General features: G+C 45.3%; 2 protein-coding genes across 2 annotated transcripts; both read right to left on the bottom strand.

Annotated features, from left to right (window-relative positions):
- Positions 1 to 591: 591 nt before the first annotated feature.
- Positions 592 to 762, bottom strand: C8R40DRAFT_1027549 (uncharacterized protein; the record flags this gene model as incomplete). The annotated part of the gene is made up of 1 exon (XM_046223102.1): positions 592 to 762. A coding segment is annotated over one exon (171 nt), but the record flags the coding sequence as incomplete, so codon positions are not given.
- A 996-nt stretch (positions 763 to 1758) lies between these two features.
- Positions 1759 to 2145, bottom strand: C8R40DRAFT_1040663 (uncharacterized protein; the record flags this gene model as incomplete). The annotated part of the gene is made up of 1 exon (XM_046223929.1): positions 1759 to 2145. The coding sequence occupies one exon, from the start codon at positions 2143 to 2145 to the stop codon at positions 1759 to 1761; it is 387 nt and encodes a 128-aa protein (XP_046088426.1).
- Positions 2146 to 18515: the final 16370 nt, after the last annotated feature.

Here is an 18515-nt window from a genome sequence, read left to right as displayed (position 1 = left end):
ACACTCTTGCCAGAATGCTATCTCATCTCTGAATTCTTCACTATAAAATCTCAGAAAATCTGATATTGTCTTTAAGCAGTAGGTTAACAGTGCCCGTGTTTTAATTTTTGCATAACTCAAATGAAAACTACTCGAAAGACCAATTCGTTGCACCTTGAGATTTTTGGCGGGGTCACAGCTGTGACCAGCACGTGATATGCGTCGAAACTGAACTGGGAGTATCTTAGTTGAGTATGTTCAGTCAGTATCACAGCAAAAAATGATTAAAGAGGCATTTCAAAGCTTATTGGTTCATGATCTTCAATTATGAAGAGTCAGTATTTGTGAAGTATTCTATGTACATCTGCAAAACCTGGACATTCACAGAACAGGGATACTGGCAGTGGCTGGAGAGTGCTGTCCAGCACTGTCAGCTGCCCTCCACCTTTTAGCTAAAAATCCAGCTTTACAGATGTAGTCCACACCATTACTGCTGTGCACCTGAATAACAACAATCACATTGATTGTTTGAGGAAATTGTCAGTTTAACAGGATTCTGTTGCTCCAGTTATTAGTAAAAGTTGGGTGCAAGGTCCACACAACAAAATCCGTGCAAGTTATATGCAAATCCGCACAAGTTACATGCAGATCCGCGCAAGTTATATGCAGATCCGCGCAAGTTATATGCAGATCCGCGCAAGTTACTTGCAGATCCGTGCAAGTTATATGCAAATCCGCACAAGTTACATGCAAATCCGCACAAGTTACATGCAAATCCATGCAAGTTATATGCAATTCCATACAAATGAGGCACAGAAATCTTGCAGAAAGTTTCTGCACAGCAGCTGCCTGTCTGATTGTTTTAGACTCACTTCCTGCTCAATTGGTTTATGCTATCCTGATGTATGTTGAGTTTGTATATTAGTCCTTGGTCAAGTACACAAGTAAAAAACTGAGTCTCTTGATCAATACATTGGATGCCCCTACTGTGGAATGAATTTTATGTGTATGAATCTGCACCAAAAATGACATAGCACACAGTAAATGTACTTGATGATATTCTTGGAGGCTCAAACATTCACCATTGCCCAGCACATGCTTAGTTGTATACATTGTAGCTGTATGCATCTGCATTGTAAATGTATACATGTACTGCAATTGCATACATAACCCTACTTACTTAAATTGTTCCTGCATTGTTACTGCACTTGTCTCCATAGTTTGTACACTTGGCAATTTGATCTGTGAAGTTGATCATAGAGACCAACAAGAAGCCATTGATCTCGGTGATGTAGCTCAATGCAATTGCAAGACAATACAAGTTCATTGATTGATAATGTCAATGTATTCCATTGCAATTTCCAGTAAGAAATTGGATAATAATAATGCTGTGACATACAGATGGAACATGAATGATAGGGCATTGGCATTGGAAAGTTTGTATGTTTATCCAACTCTAAGCATTGGAGGGCAACTTAATAGCTAGAAGATGCGCAGATAGTTATTGGATCAACATCTATAATATGATTGGAGTTCTTATTTACTGCACTATAAATAAAGATTACTGAACAACTATTACAGACTCTTCTTAGATTTCTTCTCGGACATTTTTTCTGATATATCCTGGTCTGCATCAGTGTAAACCTGATTAATCCACCGCTTTCTAGATTGAATGCCTCGGGGTTTTGGCATAGTTTTAACTTCTTTGATAACAGATTGATGCTGGTCATCCAAATAATCCGGTCCACGCTGTATGAAATGGTTAATATAAGTCATTTACTATACTTGAACAAATTTTACCTGACATTCAATCTCATCATCACCCTCACGTTTAGTTGTACAGTAGTTTTCTGGACCAAGCTCTGCCCATGGATTCCAGTTTTGCAGATGAGAACCTGCATCTAAACCCCATTGTTGATTCCCAGCCTCTCCTGCATTTTCTGATATATCAAACAACATTCCTTCAAGTAATTTCAAAGCCTCCAAATCCACATCAACTATTGCATATTGCTTGTCCTTTCCATCAACAGTTTTTCCTGTCCATGCTACAAGACGGTGAAATGCCTTTTGGATACCATGCAACTCTCCTTTTGTGCTTGAAAACTCTGTGTGATGTCGATAAAGCAGTAACAATGTACGAGCATGTGCAATAGGTAGTGCACCCATCCATATATGCAATTTTTCTGATGCATTTGGCACTACATTGTTGAACCAGTTATTGATGCGAGCACAGTCATCCACAGTAAGACCACCTGAGTATTCAATAGCTTTTGTTGTCCTCTTTTGAGCTACTTGCCATTCTTTCGCAGGACAGAGGTTGATCTCTACAGAATCTGGGTGATTCATGAGCTGGGACAGGATCTCAAGATGTGGGCGCAAAGCATGGTCAATCTCAGAACTGAATGGCAAAAGAGATGGATCTTCCCAAGGAGCATCAACCTGTTCCTCGGTGATATGTGCACGTATCCATTTACCCAGCTGCATACTGGTTAGCTTGAATACATTGTCAAAATTCAGAACTCACCCGAACTTTTCTTCTGGCTTTTTTGTTTTGCCATAACTCATCCCTAATATCATCAGTGGCTACTGACATTACTTGTCCAGGCTGTTGTGAGGACCCGGGTGGTGGCATGTTGTACCTCCACCACCGAATAGAACATGATTTTCTACCTTTGAGAATCAAACGAGCAGGGAAGAAGAATGCTCCATCTCGGACTAGAACTCCCTTTCCATTGCTGAAAGAAGTCAGAATAATGATCAAAACAAAAGGAAAAGTGTGCACACAAAATTTGGGCAGATATGGCTTTTGTAGTGTCTGCTGCACTGCAGAAAAATATTATAACAATCAATACTTCTTAGCAAATAACTTACGGTCTTGTTGATCTCCGCCGTTCCTGCATAAGCTGATCCTGAATCTTCTTTAGCATCCATAGGTTCTCGATACCACACATAGGACACATAAATTTTTGAATGGAAGATGTAGTGCGCTGGGTCTGACAGGCCTCATGAGACCAAACCTTGTTGCACATAGTACATAGTACAATATTTTCTTTGATTTGCTGCTGATCTCCATCTGTTTCCACTCCACACCTGCATATAATGTGAGTAGGAGAACCTGATGGAGGAGAGTTGAATGGTGGGTTGAGATTAGTGGGCAACTGAGGCTGGCTGTTTTCTCCAGTTATTTCCTCCATAATGCCAGCATGTTCATCTGAATTGAGGGATATAGCAGGAAAAGAAGAGACAGATGAAGGAGATTGTCTAGGTTGGAGATATTGATACTCCAAAGGGGGGTTTCCACGTTTCCGATATTTTTCAATCTCACTGGGAGAAAGCCATTGTTGTTCATCAAGTGGTACAAGTAAATATTCCGGGTCAAGGAGTTTGGTTGGGGCATTGAGTAGTGGATGCTGTGCAGAAGGGTTGGGAGTGATCGAAATATAGAGATGCTTTTGTAGGAGAGTGACCTGCCGGTTTCTGAACCAGGCCTGAGCAGCAGTGCCTCCTTTAAGATGGTACATGACAGCACAAGTTTGATAACCCGAGGTCTGATACTCCATTGGTAAAACAGGGAAGCGACCAGCTAGCAAGTCATCAAGCCTTCCCACTTCACGTTGGGCCTGTCCTCGATGCCGCATGCCATCATAAAAGAAAACTCCTGTTTGTTGTTTTGGTGTATCAAGAGGAGTCACAAATCGAGTGACAAAATGGTCATGGTTGGAGAAAACCCGTGCAGTCATTTCATAAACAACTTGGTTTTTCTTTGCATCATCTCCTGCAACAGGATATAAAGTACGTGGAAATTCCCAAGTTTGATTGTCTTCTGGGTGCACTGTAACACACCAGAAGACTGGTAATCCTATTACAATGTCAACAAGACATGCCTGATTGTCACAAGATTGATGCCAGCACTGAATTTTCTTCTTATGGCACTGCTGTAAGTTTCTGCCAATGACTGTCAAACTCCGTATCCATTCTTGAAAGCTGCCATGACAAGTGGTCCAATCATGTGCAAATGGACCTTGAGTAGCTCTAGGTGTTGGCCCAGGATGTGGAAGAGAAATCTGAATGTGTGATGGGGGGGTTGACTGTGTGGTGCTACAGTGACGTATGGTTACTGAATATGCAGAGAAAAGATTAGAAGCAGCTGCTTGAGTCTCCGTATAGTTGGTCTTGTACTTGTATGAAATATCCATACAAGAAGAAAACCAACTCTACAGTATACAAAAATCTATCAGTGGAATTTCATAATCTGTTAGCCAGGATACCTTACCAGCAAGCTGTCTCTAGAAGAATTGACCCCTTCATATGAGAGAATATTGGCCTTATCCATTTTGATATATTTCCTTGCAGATTCACGATGAGCTAATAGTTGGGCTTGAATATCCGCATTGCTGCCAAGTAACAGTAGGCGGCGTGCTTTCAGATGACCATATATTGGAAAAAACAGATGATCAGCTGCTTCTGGAGTTTCGAAAACTGAAGCAACCTCATTCCAATCACGATTGAACATCCAGAACAATGTTTCAAGGCTTGTATCTAACCAGCATGAATTTTGAGCCCATTCATATGATGGTATGATCTTTAAGTTTGAGGAGACAAGGACTACTGCCCGGAAATCTACTTTTTTCAGAGCAAAGTTCCGGACCACTCCCTCAACAAGAGTATTGTCAGAGTACTGAGCCAGGAGATTATAAGGCTGGTCAGAGTTTGAATCCATTGGGTGATCATTCAAGTTGTCAGTGAATTTGGAAGTAGCAAAGATAGATGAAGGATGTTTCCACAATGCTTGAACTTCAGCAGATTTGCTACTCTGCTTAAGCCACTTCAGCATAAATGCAGAACTGGAGGTAATGGCTGAATACAATTGATCATGAATTAGCAAAATAGATGAACTCCAGGTAAAATGTACCTTTAACATGTGTTTCTGAAAGTTCAGTTGGTGCAGGTGAAGATTGATTATCTATTCAAACAGCATGTTTGATCAGGAAAATCCAAAAAAGTAGAACAACAGAGTCTGACTATTGATCCCATGCCACTCCTCAGGATCATCATCCAGTAGCACAAAGTTAGCATTGTCTGCAGCAACTTTAATGTTAGTTACAGTAAAATTAATTATCTCAAAATATCACCAGTTATTCCAAGCCATTCCTTTTCTTTAGATTGAGTCAAAACTCTTGAATGCTGATTAAGATGATTATTAATGCGGACTTTCCGTCCAGCAGATGATATTCTCGTCTTGATGCCTTTTTTCATTTTTAATAGGTGGTTATCATCTGGGGGGCGGCCATCATTGACATAGTGTGACATCCTCCGCCTGATGGCTTCTGCTGTACGAGAACGTTTTGTGCGACCAATCTCTGCTTTGAGCTGTTGGCGTACTTCAAGAGCAGGTTTTCCCCAATGGGTGGGCAGACCAACTAATAATGACAATCAAAGAATGTCTTCAATCTCAATCACGTAACTAACCTCTCTCTGCATTATACAATCTTTCATAAGTTTGAACCACTTTCCAAAGAGCTTCCCAGCCTTCAAAAAAAGTGTGTCTCCGGCCTTGCTGTGAATAGATACTAAAGTCTATTGACTCTTCAGCATTTGTAGTTTCTGAAAGTGAGTTCCAGATGAGCGGATCCATGCTCCGTTTAGCTTCAAATAACATGGTAGCATGCTCTTGCCTCATCCACCATTGGAGCCAAGGTCTAATTTTAGGAAATTGAGCTTGTAGAGAGTCTGCACTCTGTTGCAAAAGTGTTGGAGACTCTGCAACCAAGAGTTCATGGACCAGTCTTGAAAAATCTGATTGCTTATCAACTGGAACAATGGCAGCAATGCACTTGACCCGAGTAATGCTATTGTGAAAGTGCTGGAGACATCCTCTCAGAAGTGTTTCTGCCTTTTTCCTAAGTTCATTTTCGAGCCGCGCATTGCTGTGTTTGAGCCAGAAGCGCACAAATGCATTGATGAAACCCATGCGCTCTGCTTCACTGAAATCCACAACCTAGTAGGAATCATTCAAATTTAGTAGAAAGAAAGGAAATTTTTATTACAAAAGCTTACCCCAGCAAATAGCTCATCAATCAGAGACTTGTTGTGTGCATTGACAACTTGAGCAACAGCTTCAAATAAAGCCAAGAAATGTTGCTCATAGTGTAAAGAGCTTGCACCATTAGAGTAACTGATGAGTACTGGAACCCATTGGAGCATAATTTGAGAAAAGACAGAGCTAATGATAAGCAAAGATGTTTGAACTTTCCACCATCCATGAGCAGCATCAGATATGATTCCATTGAAAGGCCCATCAATCTGGCATGCTTCATCATGAAGCTGTGAGGCCATAAAAGGAGTTTGGCTGGATATTACTGTTACTCCACCAAGCATAGTATTTGCAACAATAAAGCCTGGATGCTGTCTTTGAAAGTCCATAAAAGTCTCCACAAAATCATCCCCTCCTTTGAGCTTTGCTTGTCCCAGTACAGTGTTCCGCATGCGGCCAACACGTCCAGCATGAACAAGCACAGATGAAATTTCTGGTGCAGAGGTGCCATTAATAGTATTCCCAGAGATAAGAGCAGCAGGAGCAGCTTTGACATTCCCCTTGACTAATTCAACAAACTTTGCCTGCTCATCTCTGGTAAGGTGAAGCCTGTATGATGGAATTTCATGGTTGTGATCATGGATTCCATTGACATATCGGACACCATGAGCCCACTGGATTAGTGAAGATTTGTTGGGACAGGGCTTATGGAGAAGCTTTGTATTACCACATTTGCAAGAATGAGTGAGCTGTTTAGCAAGGTCAGCTGGGCTGTGAGTATGTGGCCGGATTGTAATAGCACAATGGGCATTGCTGCAGTGTATAACTCCCAAACAGCTTCGATAGGTTCGATATCCCATGTTGAGATCAGCAGCTATTCTGGAAGCATTTTTGTGTTGCTTTCCAGCGTCTGTTTTTGTTGCCCAATCCACTGCTAACCTATTAGTAGCTTCAAACTGTGCATATGAGACATCTAGTCCAAAATTTCCCTGTGGTGTGGTGTCCCACTTGCCATCTGGAAGATTTTCCAGGTAAAGATACTGAGTTTTATTATCAGCACAAGTCCCTGAAAATTTGACATGAGGTTGCAAATGACTGGATGAGTGATTGAGAGTGGCTGGGATAGTAGGGACATTGACTTCAGTGAGTTTTGTAGAAGTGGAAGAAGGGACCACATGTGCAGTTTGCAGTCTATCAGGAGCAGAGGGACCTCCTTGAGGATCAGTGGTTGCAGTGACCACTGCATCTGAAGCTCCAGGTGCAATGGGTATGGCAGACATAGTAGCAGGAGCCTGTAGAAAGCTAGGGTAGGTATAGGCAGGAAAGATTGGGAATGGATGCTGTGCAGTGAGATATTGTCCCTGTCAATAAGAAAGCTTAGCTTAAATGTAGAGGCCTTGGTCATATATACAGATTATACCATGTTGTATGGATATTGGCCAAAATGTGCCTGAAAAGTACTTTGCAAAGCTGGATTATGTGCAAGGTTTGTTGCATTTTGAATTGATGATGGAGCCACTTGTTGTACTATATAATTATTGAGTGATAAGAACACTAAAAACATCTACATCTACATACACTTGATGAAGTCAGTGTTGCTCAGGGGGGTATTACTAGTTGTGTTGCTGGCTGGCTGGGGAGTAATCAATGATGCAACTCCTTGTCGGATTTTACTCTACATATGTCAAAGTTCACATATGCATGAGAATGACTGTAATGAATACAGTTTGCTCACCCATGTTGTCCACAAAGACATCTTTTGATTTATAGAGAAAGCTCGGGCTGTCAAAGTGGGTTGAACTACATCCAAGTTGCTGCAATGCATACTTATATCATTCATAAAACCCATAACTTCTCGCTAAGACTTATTGAATTATGGGAGTCGGAGTTCATGTCTGAGTTCAACCAAAGCATGTAACAAAGTAAAATAGAAGCAGACTATAGTAGACTGGAAATGGATTCAGAGATTATCAACTAAAGAAGCAAGGTTAGAGCATGAACTAAAGCAAGATAGAAGCAGAAATTCATCTGCAATAGAACCAAAACGGAGTCAGAACACTTGTAATTAAAGAAGTCAAATCGGGGTATGCACTTGTGTGAATTAGAAGCAGAGATTAGACTGTTGTGGATGGCAAATGTGATTTGAACTTACCAATCTCGACGATAATTCTAAAAAGTCCGGCATGATGATCCGTGCAGGGTCCGCGCAAGGTCCGCGCAAGTTACAGACATGTTCCGCACAGAGGTCCGCACACAGTTACGGCAAATGCTAATGGCCCGCTGCCGATGATTGCCGCCAAACAAAGAACGCAGTCACAACCAGCTTGAATTGTCTATTATGCGTTGAGGGGCCTCTGGAATAATTGCCATTTATGGGCTATTTTGGAAACAATGAGTCTCACTTCAAGTGTATTTAAAGGACTTGTGAGGCTTGTAAGTTCCTCCCACTACCCACTACAAACGGAAGGTCTCTGAGACTCTCCCACTCTTCCTGCAATGTACCAAGAGAGGGTGCTCAAATCCAGTACAAGTTTATGTCTGTACTGGGTCCAACTATGCCCATCATCGAGGGTATTCTTATGAGGCTGTACGTTGTATTCCACTCACTTGACTCACTGAATAATTACTAGTGTACCCCTGCGGGGACCTACACTTTGCTTGGTCACATCCTTCCTCACTTATTCACACCAAGCTACTCATAACATACTACGCGTAACATAGATTTCTTCTCAAGTACAAGTATGTGTACCAATGGAAGCTTTTGGATACTGAGATATGCGTTGTCATTCTAATACCTTTATGTCGAACAATATGTTACTGCCTCTGAAAAAATCCAACCATCTCTGCAAACCAGCTAACTGCGCACGGTCGATCTGGGCTCGGGGAATTGACAACGTTAGTGAAAGTTGTGTGGTGGAGGTGCCTGTTGCATTACTTGCATTATCCTCGATGGCCTTGGGTTAGTATATAAGCATGTTTTTCATGTGACGAGGTATGCACTAACCAGCGATGATCCCTGATAACATTCTAAAATTGTGAACAACAGAGTAAAAAGTTTGTGAGCCGTATCCGATCCTAAAATGATGCCTGTTTGCATTGCTGCAGATAGTACTCTGTGATATGTAGCCCACATTGGGTTGTTCTTCGTCTCCTCAAACACTTCCGCGCGTGACAGAACTTGGGTGCACAATATAGACATATCAGCGCTGACATTTTTCGTGTCGGTAAAGTGGTAAAAAGGAAGGAAGAATGGCTTACTGTAACTGAGATCATTCATCAAGGCGCCCCAATGTATTCAACTTCGCTATTGTTGAATCCCACAGCTGTGGCGCAATGGTGTATTCGAATTTTGAGTGGTCTGTACCTAAAGGCATGTACGTGAAGCTGGTGGTATTCAAATGATAGCTCATGTTCCAACTGTGGGCTTCCATAAAGTCGGGTTTCGGGTCTGCAGTACTGAGATGGTCAAATTCTATTACAAGACAGTGCCTGTCGCCCACTGACCGTGCACATAAGAAAGACAAGGCGCAGTCAGGATTGGTGCTCATCGCAATCAATGGCATATTTTGAAAGGTGAAACCCAGGCGGCTGAAATTAGCAATATGCACCACTTGGTCATCAGTGGCTGTGACGTCGACGGTGTTGATAAGTGCGATGTCATCTACCAAAGTCATCTGAGGAAAGAGACAGTACGCAGCACAGTGCGTGAACACGTTCATCAGGCATGCTGAGCTGAACTTCAGATCATGAATTCATACAAATAACGCAACACACTTGACGGTAAAGAAAACATAACTTCCAGGGGTGAACCTGAAGAAGCAACCAGTCGCACGTGTTTACTCCCTTTGTAAAAGGACCATGTCTGCACGATACCAGATAATACCTCTTGAAAGTCGGCCATTTCATCAACGTCGTTGCTTCTGCTCTGGCGCAACAATTCCTTCACTTGTATTACGTCATTTTGGAATGATTTCAGTTGCGGTTCCTCGGGTCCATATGCATACTGTCATGCCCTGTCCCAAAAGCTCCCCTTGTCACCCTCCTAGACATCCCAGAACAGCGTATCAGCTCCCTTACATCTCCCAAATAACCTCCCATAAACCTCCATGAACCACGGAACCCTAGCTAACCTCCCCACCAACGCTAACCTCCATCTGAAGCGACAGCTCCGCGACTCACGTACGCCGCCGGACAATCCCCTATCAATTTAGCCTCATGGGTTCCGCACTTCACGCCAACCCCATTAGATGCTCGTTTATTACAATGTCCCGTTACTATTCAGCCCACCTATATAAGTATCCTCTGTAACATAAGCATCCCTAGCTTGGTATATTTTGAACACACACCCTTTACATAGGTCCAGTCCCTGTCCCTTTGTACCTGCTACCTATATGGAATTCTCTTTACTCTCTATTTCTCTGCCTCTGTTTCTCTCAACTCTTGTCTACCATCTCTGTGATCATCTACACGATCCAATACACGCTTTTACTTCACGTCTAAGCAATCCGAGTGAGTTTCCGAGCTCCCTCGAACAATACTAAAGCTCCCCAACGCCTACCGCCTTGGTGAGCTAACCTCCCCAAACCTCCTCGAGCTCCCTAGCTATTCTATAAGCTTCAGGACCTCGATCTAGGTAACGTCGAAGCTACCCCTCACGTCGAACTACGTACTGCTTCTCCGTTACCACCTCCTACACTCGAGGACGTCCATCCTCAAGCCTAGCCCCCAGGGACCTACCCTCCCTGGCACATCCCTTCTCGGGAGCTTACACCCTCGAGACCATTTACACATATGACCTACTCGATCCTATATTGACATTCTAGCGAGTACAACTCCTACTACGCAATATCGTACGGTCCCGCACTCTTCCTTAACCTCCCTGGACCTCCTAGGAACCCCTTCAAGGGTCACCATCTCATCGTTCCAGCCACTACTAGGTCATTCCCGTCCTCGGTCGCGGTTCTCGTAGCTCCCTTCGAGCTCCAGCCTGCTCCTAGCACGCTACAACATAAACCTCCACATACCAAAACCTACCCTAAGACCTATTTTGACCCAGGTCTTACATTATACCAAGCTCTCCCATCACCGAACGGACTCGTCGCGACAAAATGTCGGCGACGTCAACGGAACAACCTTCTAGTTCCAAGACCGAATCAAAGAAACAAAAGAGCGCCTTATCTCGTGGAAACACGACACAAGCTCAAAAGTCGAACCAGGCTGCTAGCTCCACTGTCATCACGGTGGCAGCTGGTCAACGCCTGATGTCCATCCCAGAACAGTCGTTTGGGGATGAAACCGCCAGCAACATCCGGACCCCAGAGGGACATCAACTGGAGGTTCAGGGCCCCCCTCCAGTGGAACCTGGGATGGGACCACCACAACGGAGGTATACCTCCATGGGTTACGCCCAACCTGCCAGTAGTCCCATGGGAGGTTTCGCATACTCCCCTACCTGGGGAACGAGAGGACCTCCCCCGGGACCGGTACCGCAGCTAGACATGGAGTCAGCTTTGAACGCGGGTGGAAGAGTCAGCGGCCAAGTAGCTGCTATCGAAAGGATACAAGGGGAGAGTACTGACCCTCTCACAGTACGACAACAGGAGAAACTTCCAGAGAAGAGGGTATCCCCTGCCGTATCCAAACAGTCTCGGACGTCATCCCGGAGGTTACCAACGCCTCCAGTACAGTCCCTTAACCTTCCTCCCCCGAGATGAGGAAGTCCGCTCTCCAGTCTCCTGAAGAGCCCAGCTATGAATACGCCCAACTGGGAGCGTACACACGCAATACACCATAGCAGGACCAACTTCCCAGTACAACCCTTGTCCGAAATGACATTGCGTCTGGAAGACGTCATTCGAATTCAGGAGTGTATTCCGGAGGATGTAGCGATGGTCCTAAGGGAGGTATTGGAGTCAATGGGGATCGAAATACTGGGAGACGGTCTCGAATTCTCAGACCTACGAGTACAGTTCCTAACAGTGGGAACTCAACTGGAGAAAGACCTCCCAGAGAAGGCCCAGCGGTGGCTGATGATCCCAGCAAATCGATCAGACTTTCTCTGGTTGTATAACGTCCTACTGGACCCCGAGAGGATGCTAGAATTGCTAGAGGCAGAGGCTCGTTATGGACGATCGTTCCGAAATGCAAGGGGAGTACTTCCGCTCCTCCCTCCTACCCATGGGAACGAGAGGGATTTCTGTGGCGAAGCGGGTCTGCGCATATTCTACCGAGCATCTAACTACAGATCAGGAGCTGTACGGTTCGAACCTCCACCTTCGAGGGTTAACGTCCCAAACTACCAGGCGATCCAAATACTACGGAACGCAAACCTAGCGGCGGCAGCAGCTAAAATCGACGAGGAAAGTAACGAGGATGCTAACGCAATTGCTGCAAAAAATCATAGGCGCAGGAGATACACCACGGCTCACCTCCTGGCCCCAGTGGAGTCAATGCCTGATCAGGATAGTCCCGTCCGGGTCCGTAGCGGACAGACGGTATACACGTACACGCCCATGAGGCATATGCACCAGCTTCTGGTCAGGAGTGAGGAGTCTGAAGCGATGTTGTATTCGCAGGAGACCCGACACCGGACGCTACTAGCGGAATCAGACACTCTGATGCTGTCGGAGGAACTTTCTGGATCGAATCTAGAAAGAGCTTTGGAATTCCGTCGCAGACTGGTCGCGGATAATCGGGGAACCTTGTATATGGTTCAATGCGAACCAGAGAGCATAGGGGAGTTCCCTCCGGAGCAATTTGACCAGAAAAGGCAGCTCCATGGATCTGATGGTCGTTTCCTGGCACAGAAACATTCATCGCCCAGGAGTATCGAGGTTCCTGAACTCTTTAACCCCGGTAACACGGCCACGAGGAGCCCCCAGTTGCACTCTGGGACCTCCCCCACTGTACATGCCTTGGCTCAAAATTCGACTCCTCCTCCCAGAGTTAACCTGCAAACGAAACTGGTAACCCCAGTCTCGACGCAGCGATATCAGTTTGGTGAGGTGAGGATGGATGACGCGCAACATTCATCCCGGATCTCCGGACAAGATCTGACAGCTCGGTTGGTTCCCAACCCTGTACACGTTCCTCCAAGACCGAGCAATCCATCAGTCATTCCGTATCAAGGGTCGGTATTGATGCAATCTCAGGCAGTGGGAATGGAAAATCAAAGAGGTCCGAACCAGCGAAGAACATTGGCAGTTCACGAAGAGGCGGTACCCCCGCAGGGAGCTCCTTTTGGAACTCCCTTTGTAACTGGAGCTCAGACGAACCGACCTGGCGTGGCTTTTGACTCGGCACGTTCTCAGGAGTCGGCTGTAATGATCCAACAGCAGGCTCAAGTTATTGAGATGCTTCAGGAACAACTCCGTGAAGTAAGGAAGGGATTCGCAGCGGGGGAAATACCAACTGGTGGACCGATTCCCAAAACAGGAAACATGGCGGGAGTATTCGGGCAAGCGCCCATGGTAATGATAGAGGGAACGATCGCTTATTCGCTGGCTTACTCCCATCCTATTCGATGGTCATATTGTCCTCTATCAATTTCATTCACTCGTTTACTTTCTATTTCACTATTCGCTATTCGCTTCATTAATTCTCACTCAATTCGCCCAGGTGGTATCCACACCCCACGGTACCAAAGTCTGCACAATGGATATTTCAAAATTCCATCGCACTATACCTTTACGTCCCCAAGACAAACCTTATATGGTGGTACGTGATCCCAATGGAGAATTTTGAGTCCAGCATTGTTACGCCTTTGGGCCCGCTTCCGCCAGTTCAAACTCAGGAATGGTATCAAGTGCAGGTCGGGAAATTTGGCAAACTCTTGGAATCGCTCCCATAGCAAAAGTCGAAGATGATCTTGCTGCTTTCATCACTCCCACCACCTCGGTTTCACTTGACCTCATCAATCGCAATGACTTATTTGCCCTCATTTCCGAGCTAGGTTTCCCTTGGCACCCGGACAAAGGTGGACACCAATTCGTCCTCAATTTCACGTTTATCGGTTTCCTGTGGGATTTAGAACATAAATGTGTCAGTCTCCCTGAGGACAAGAGGCTAAAATACCTCTTTCGCCTACAAAATTTTCTCGAAACATCCCATCGTTGTCTCACCCCTAGGGTGAAGATCGAATCCATCCACGGCATCCTCTGCCACATCGCTTTCATTTACAGTGACGGCAAGACCCACCTCCCTCCGATCTCCAACTTCATGTCCTCTTACCGCAATTACGAGGTCGAAAAGGGTAAATACCCAGACAAAATCATCCCCGAAATTCGATGGTGGATTGAACGTCTTTCAGTGCCCCATGTCTACTGACAACTTTGTGAATTAGGACCAGTGCAAGACCTTGGTCTTTTCGTCGATGCCTCTACAGATGTGGTTCATGTGCACCATATCAACATGAGGGAGTAATACGGTTGATGGGGACCATATCATGACAAGAAAGTGGTTCCAGGCGTGACCGTATTGTGACGATGCGGATGTGGTTGGTGGGGACCATATTGTGTGCACGATGCAGATGTGGTTTGGGAGTACCGTTTCCGTGTCAAGATAGTTCCGGGCGACCGTATTTGTGACGATGCAGATGTGGTTGGTGAGGACTACTTCCGTGTCGAGAGTGTGTATGTGGTTGGGGGGTACCGTTTCCGTGTCAAGATAGTTCAGGGCGACCGTATTTGTGACGATGCAGATGTGGTTGCTACTTCCGTGTCGAAAATGTGTATGTGGTTCCAGGCAACCATATTGTGATGATGCAGATGTAGTTGGTACACATCTTCATGTCAAGGGTGAGGAGAGTGGTTTGAAAGAACCATATTCTGACCACTGAATGAGGTTCAGGAGAACCATATCAAGTTGCGGGTGCGAGGGCTGTTGCATGACAAAAACCATGGCTTTGGTGATCAATATTTGTATCAATGATATGGCTGGTGCGGAGGTGGTTCAGGGGGACCATATTGCTGCGGCGGGCACCGTTATCGATGAATTTAGAAAATAAACAAATTTGTCAGATTTTCAAGTTTCGCTTTCTTCATTTCCTTCCACTTCTCAACGTCAACCCATAACGATTCAAAGTCAGGCTGTTTTTCTTTGACAGGTGCTATTCGTTATGTGAATATCTTACTATTATTGCTCATTTGTCTCGCATTTACAACATTCAGATGCATGACCTCCCAATTGATGTCTTCGATGTTCTTCTGGAGTTCTGCGAGCCTGAAGATGTTGAAAGTTTTCTACAGGTCTCGCCCCATGCGCAGATGGCAGCCGATAAAATTATATTTCATTCCATGAAACTCACTAACGACATAGGGCAGAGTAAAGAACAACTCTCTCTGTGGCAAACATACGATTGTTCAGGCCGTTTCAACTCCTCTCCCAGAATTCTTCACATTCCCGCCTTCCATATCCTTGGGCCTCGTACGCAGTACAATGCATTTATCTGTGATATCTTGTCCATTCCCTCCATTTGCAAGAATGTCTGCCGTCTTATCCTGGAATTTTCACATCCCAGCACACTTGCCCTCTTTTGTCGTCCCGAATTTTCCTTCATCCAGCTCAACACCATTCATGCTCACATTCCGTGGTACTTATTCATTCACTCTCTACCCCACCTTGCATCCCTCACCCCTACCAAGTGCATCAACAGTATTGCTATTCACGGATCAATCCACTATGACGTCATGATGCCCGCACTTCCTGCTGTTACTCTACCTCCCGGCGGTGTGCCAGTATCAGTCAAAAAACTGCTTTTGCCATATGCGAGCTCCTCGCCGGCCACCTATCCACATATTCCCCGAGCGGTGGTTTCCGGGAGAGTTGATGTTCAAAAACTGAGTACCTTCATTGTCAAGATCACTGGCTGGTGGCAGGATCGTGACATTGCCCTTGTACTTGGTGGGATGGTGAATCTGCGAGAACTCATAATCAATACTCGTGGTATGTATTTGGACCTTCAAGCCAGCCTGCTATTTACTAATACCCAATGTTGGTACCTCAGAACGAGCCGACACTCTAGATCGAATCCACTTTCCTCCAATCCGCAGTCTTGAAATTTTTGGATACCATGGCCAACAGAGACTCTTACCACCATCATCTCGACTTTTCGCACGACTAAAATCGTCAAAGCAAGCCTCGGTGGGGGGTTAGAATAGCTCAATAGAACATTCAGAATATCACCAAAGAATTCACAACGGCTCGAAAAAGTTTCGACAAGGATAGAATCGGAGTGAATAAGATTACAAGGAACTGTGGCAAAGGGAACGTACGACGCGATAAGGTTGTTCACCCAATTTGGAGGGAGTTTGAGTGCAGTGGTCCTAAAGGCTGTTACCCTGTTGGAGGTTCTGTTTGTTCAACCTAGTGAACCACTCTAGAAACAAGAACCAAGACCTCGAAGAATTCTTCATGAGGAACGGCAAGGAATTGACCCGGCACGGAAATGACGCAGACGCCGGTTTCAAGGCTGTGGAACAAAAAATTTCTTTACCTTCAAACAACGACGACAAAGTTTCTCGCTCACCTCCTCCTTACTCCTCTTCCATCCATACTCATCATTATAATCTTATACCATTACTCCCTCACATAATATGACCCGTGCATCTCCTGTTCCCGAAAATGAATCTAACCCCGACACAGAACGCACTCCTGCCGATAATAATTCCCCTACGACTCCAGGGGGAGACACATGCTGAAATTCGAGAGATCCCAGAAACCGTTGGGGTTTATTTGGCATTACCTTCTCGTGCCGCACAGCTGCTCAGCCGAAACATGCCGTAGCATGCTAGTTATCTGATCTATCGTGTCCTCACCAGGTTCTCCCTGCATCCGATTTCAATACGGCCTTGATGCATGTATAGCATAGATATGCGATGATGCTTCGTGGCTTCCATCTGCTCTTACTCTTAATGCTCTGTATCTTTCTGTGTTTTGCAACTATGCCCCCCTCCAGATATAGAGCTCGGAGATCATTTCGTCCAAAGTTCATTTACATATTTGAAATAGGAAACCTGCAATTTACTGCAATAACTGTGGCACTCCAATGAGACATTCTGCACAAATTCGCAATAGTGAATCAAGCACACATAATAAGATCCGGCATTGTTCGGCTAAGCGGCTGTGCGGCACTAGAAGGCAATGCCAAACAAACCCCAACGGTTTTTGGGATCTCTCGAATTTCAGTATGTGTCTCCCCCTGTACGACTCCCAACTCGCAATCACAATCACAATCGCAATCGCAATGGTCCATTGGAGAACGACCGCCGCCAGCAGCGGCCCATGTGTTGCTGAACGAATTGCAGGCGCCAGGCCCAACGAACGAAAAAGGCAAAGGTGCACTAAAAAAGGGAATGAGCAGTAAAAAGCTGGACACTCTAACGACGGGATCGTCTCCCTCATCGATCAAGCCTTCTACCTTGACCATTGGAAACGACGTCTTTACTATTCTCAAGCTGAATACTTCGGAAAAGAAGAACCGGATCATCGACGTGGGTAAGGTGGTAGATGCGAATTTTCGTGTCCTAGGCGGTCTTCACCTCGAACTCGAGAAAAGACTGACAGATCAAGGAGCTCGAGTCGCTGATGATGTTGCGGAGCTAGCTACACGAGTTGATAACCTGGAGGTAGCGGATGTCATGGGCAACGAAGACGTTCTCAACGACAACCCCTCGCAGTCAAGTCTCCTTGTTTCGGCGGGTGCGGGTATTCTGCGAGACTTGAAATCTCGTATTTCTGCACTGGAAGAGGCTCCGGATAACGAAGAAAGTACAGATGAGCACGTGGAGGTGCTGGAGAAATATGTAAAAAAGATGCGCGGGGACATTACAAATCTGAAGGACAAAGTGGAGCTCGACTGCCAATTTGCCAAGACCCTTGCCACCCCCAAAGATGTCAACAATGCACGTACGTTTGCAACGAAAGAGGTCGCAATGCTTCGCACCAAATTCTCGGACGAAATCAAAGCAGTACGGGGGCTCATCCCAAAGGAATCCATATCGAGACGAATAGCACCAGTCGAGTCCAGGATCGACATACTCAGTTCAAAGGTAGAGGATCTCGAGGGAAAGTTGAACCGCGCATTGGCCGAAAATGAACTCCTACGAGCTCAACTTCATTCAAAGGAGTTGCATCGAGGCCGAACTCCCTCAGTAACCCCCAACACATTTCCGCATTCCCGATCCCCCTCCCCTCGTCGACGTCAATCACAGGCCCTTGGTCGTTATCGCTCCCGCTCCTCTTCACCCTTCCCTCAACATCAATACCCTTTGCCGCCGCTGCCACCTCCTACTTCCATTTCCCGGAACAAGAGGGGACGCAGCAAAAGCCTGGATAGCAGACCACACAAAAGGGGTCAACAACATAATCCAGCGTCGGAAAAGGTGTCAATTTATGTGGGCCCTTTTCCCTCAACGTTCTGTGCACACACAATGGGTCTTTTTTTTTTTTTTTTTTTTTTTTAAACTCTTCATTAACCGCAAGTAAGTAAGTCTAGGTACTAAGG

This window comes from Lentinula edodes (assembly GCF_021015755.1).
Source record: "Lentinula edodes strain Le(Bin) 0899 ss11 chromosome Unknown C8R40scaffold_10, whole genome shotgun sequence".
Classification (NCBI taxonomy): Eukaryota; Fungi; Basidiomycota; class Agaricomycetes; order Agaricales; family Omphalotaceae; genus Lentinula; species Lentinula edodes.
This window is presented reverse-complemented; position numbering and strand designations above follow the sequence as displayed.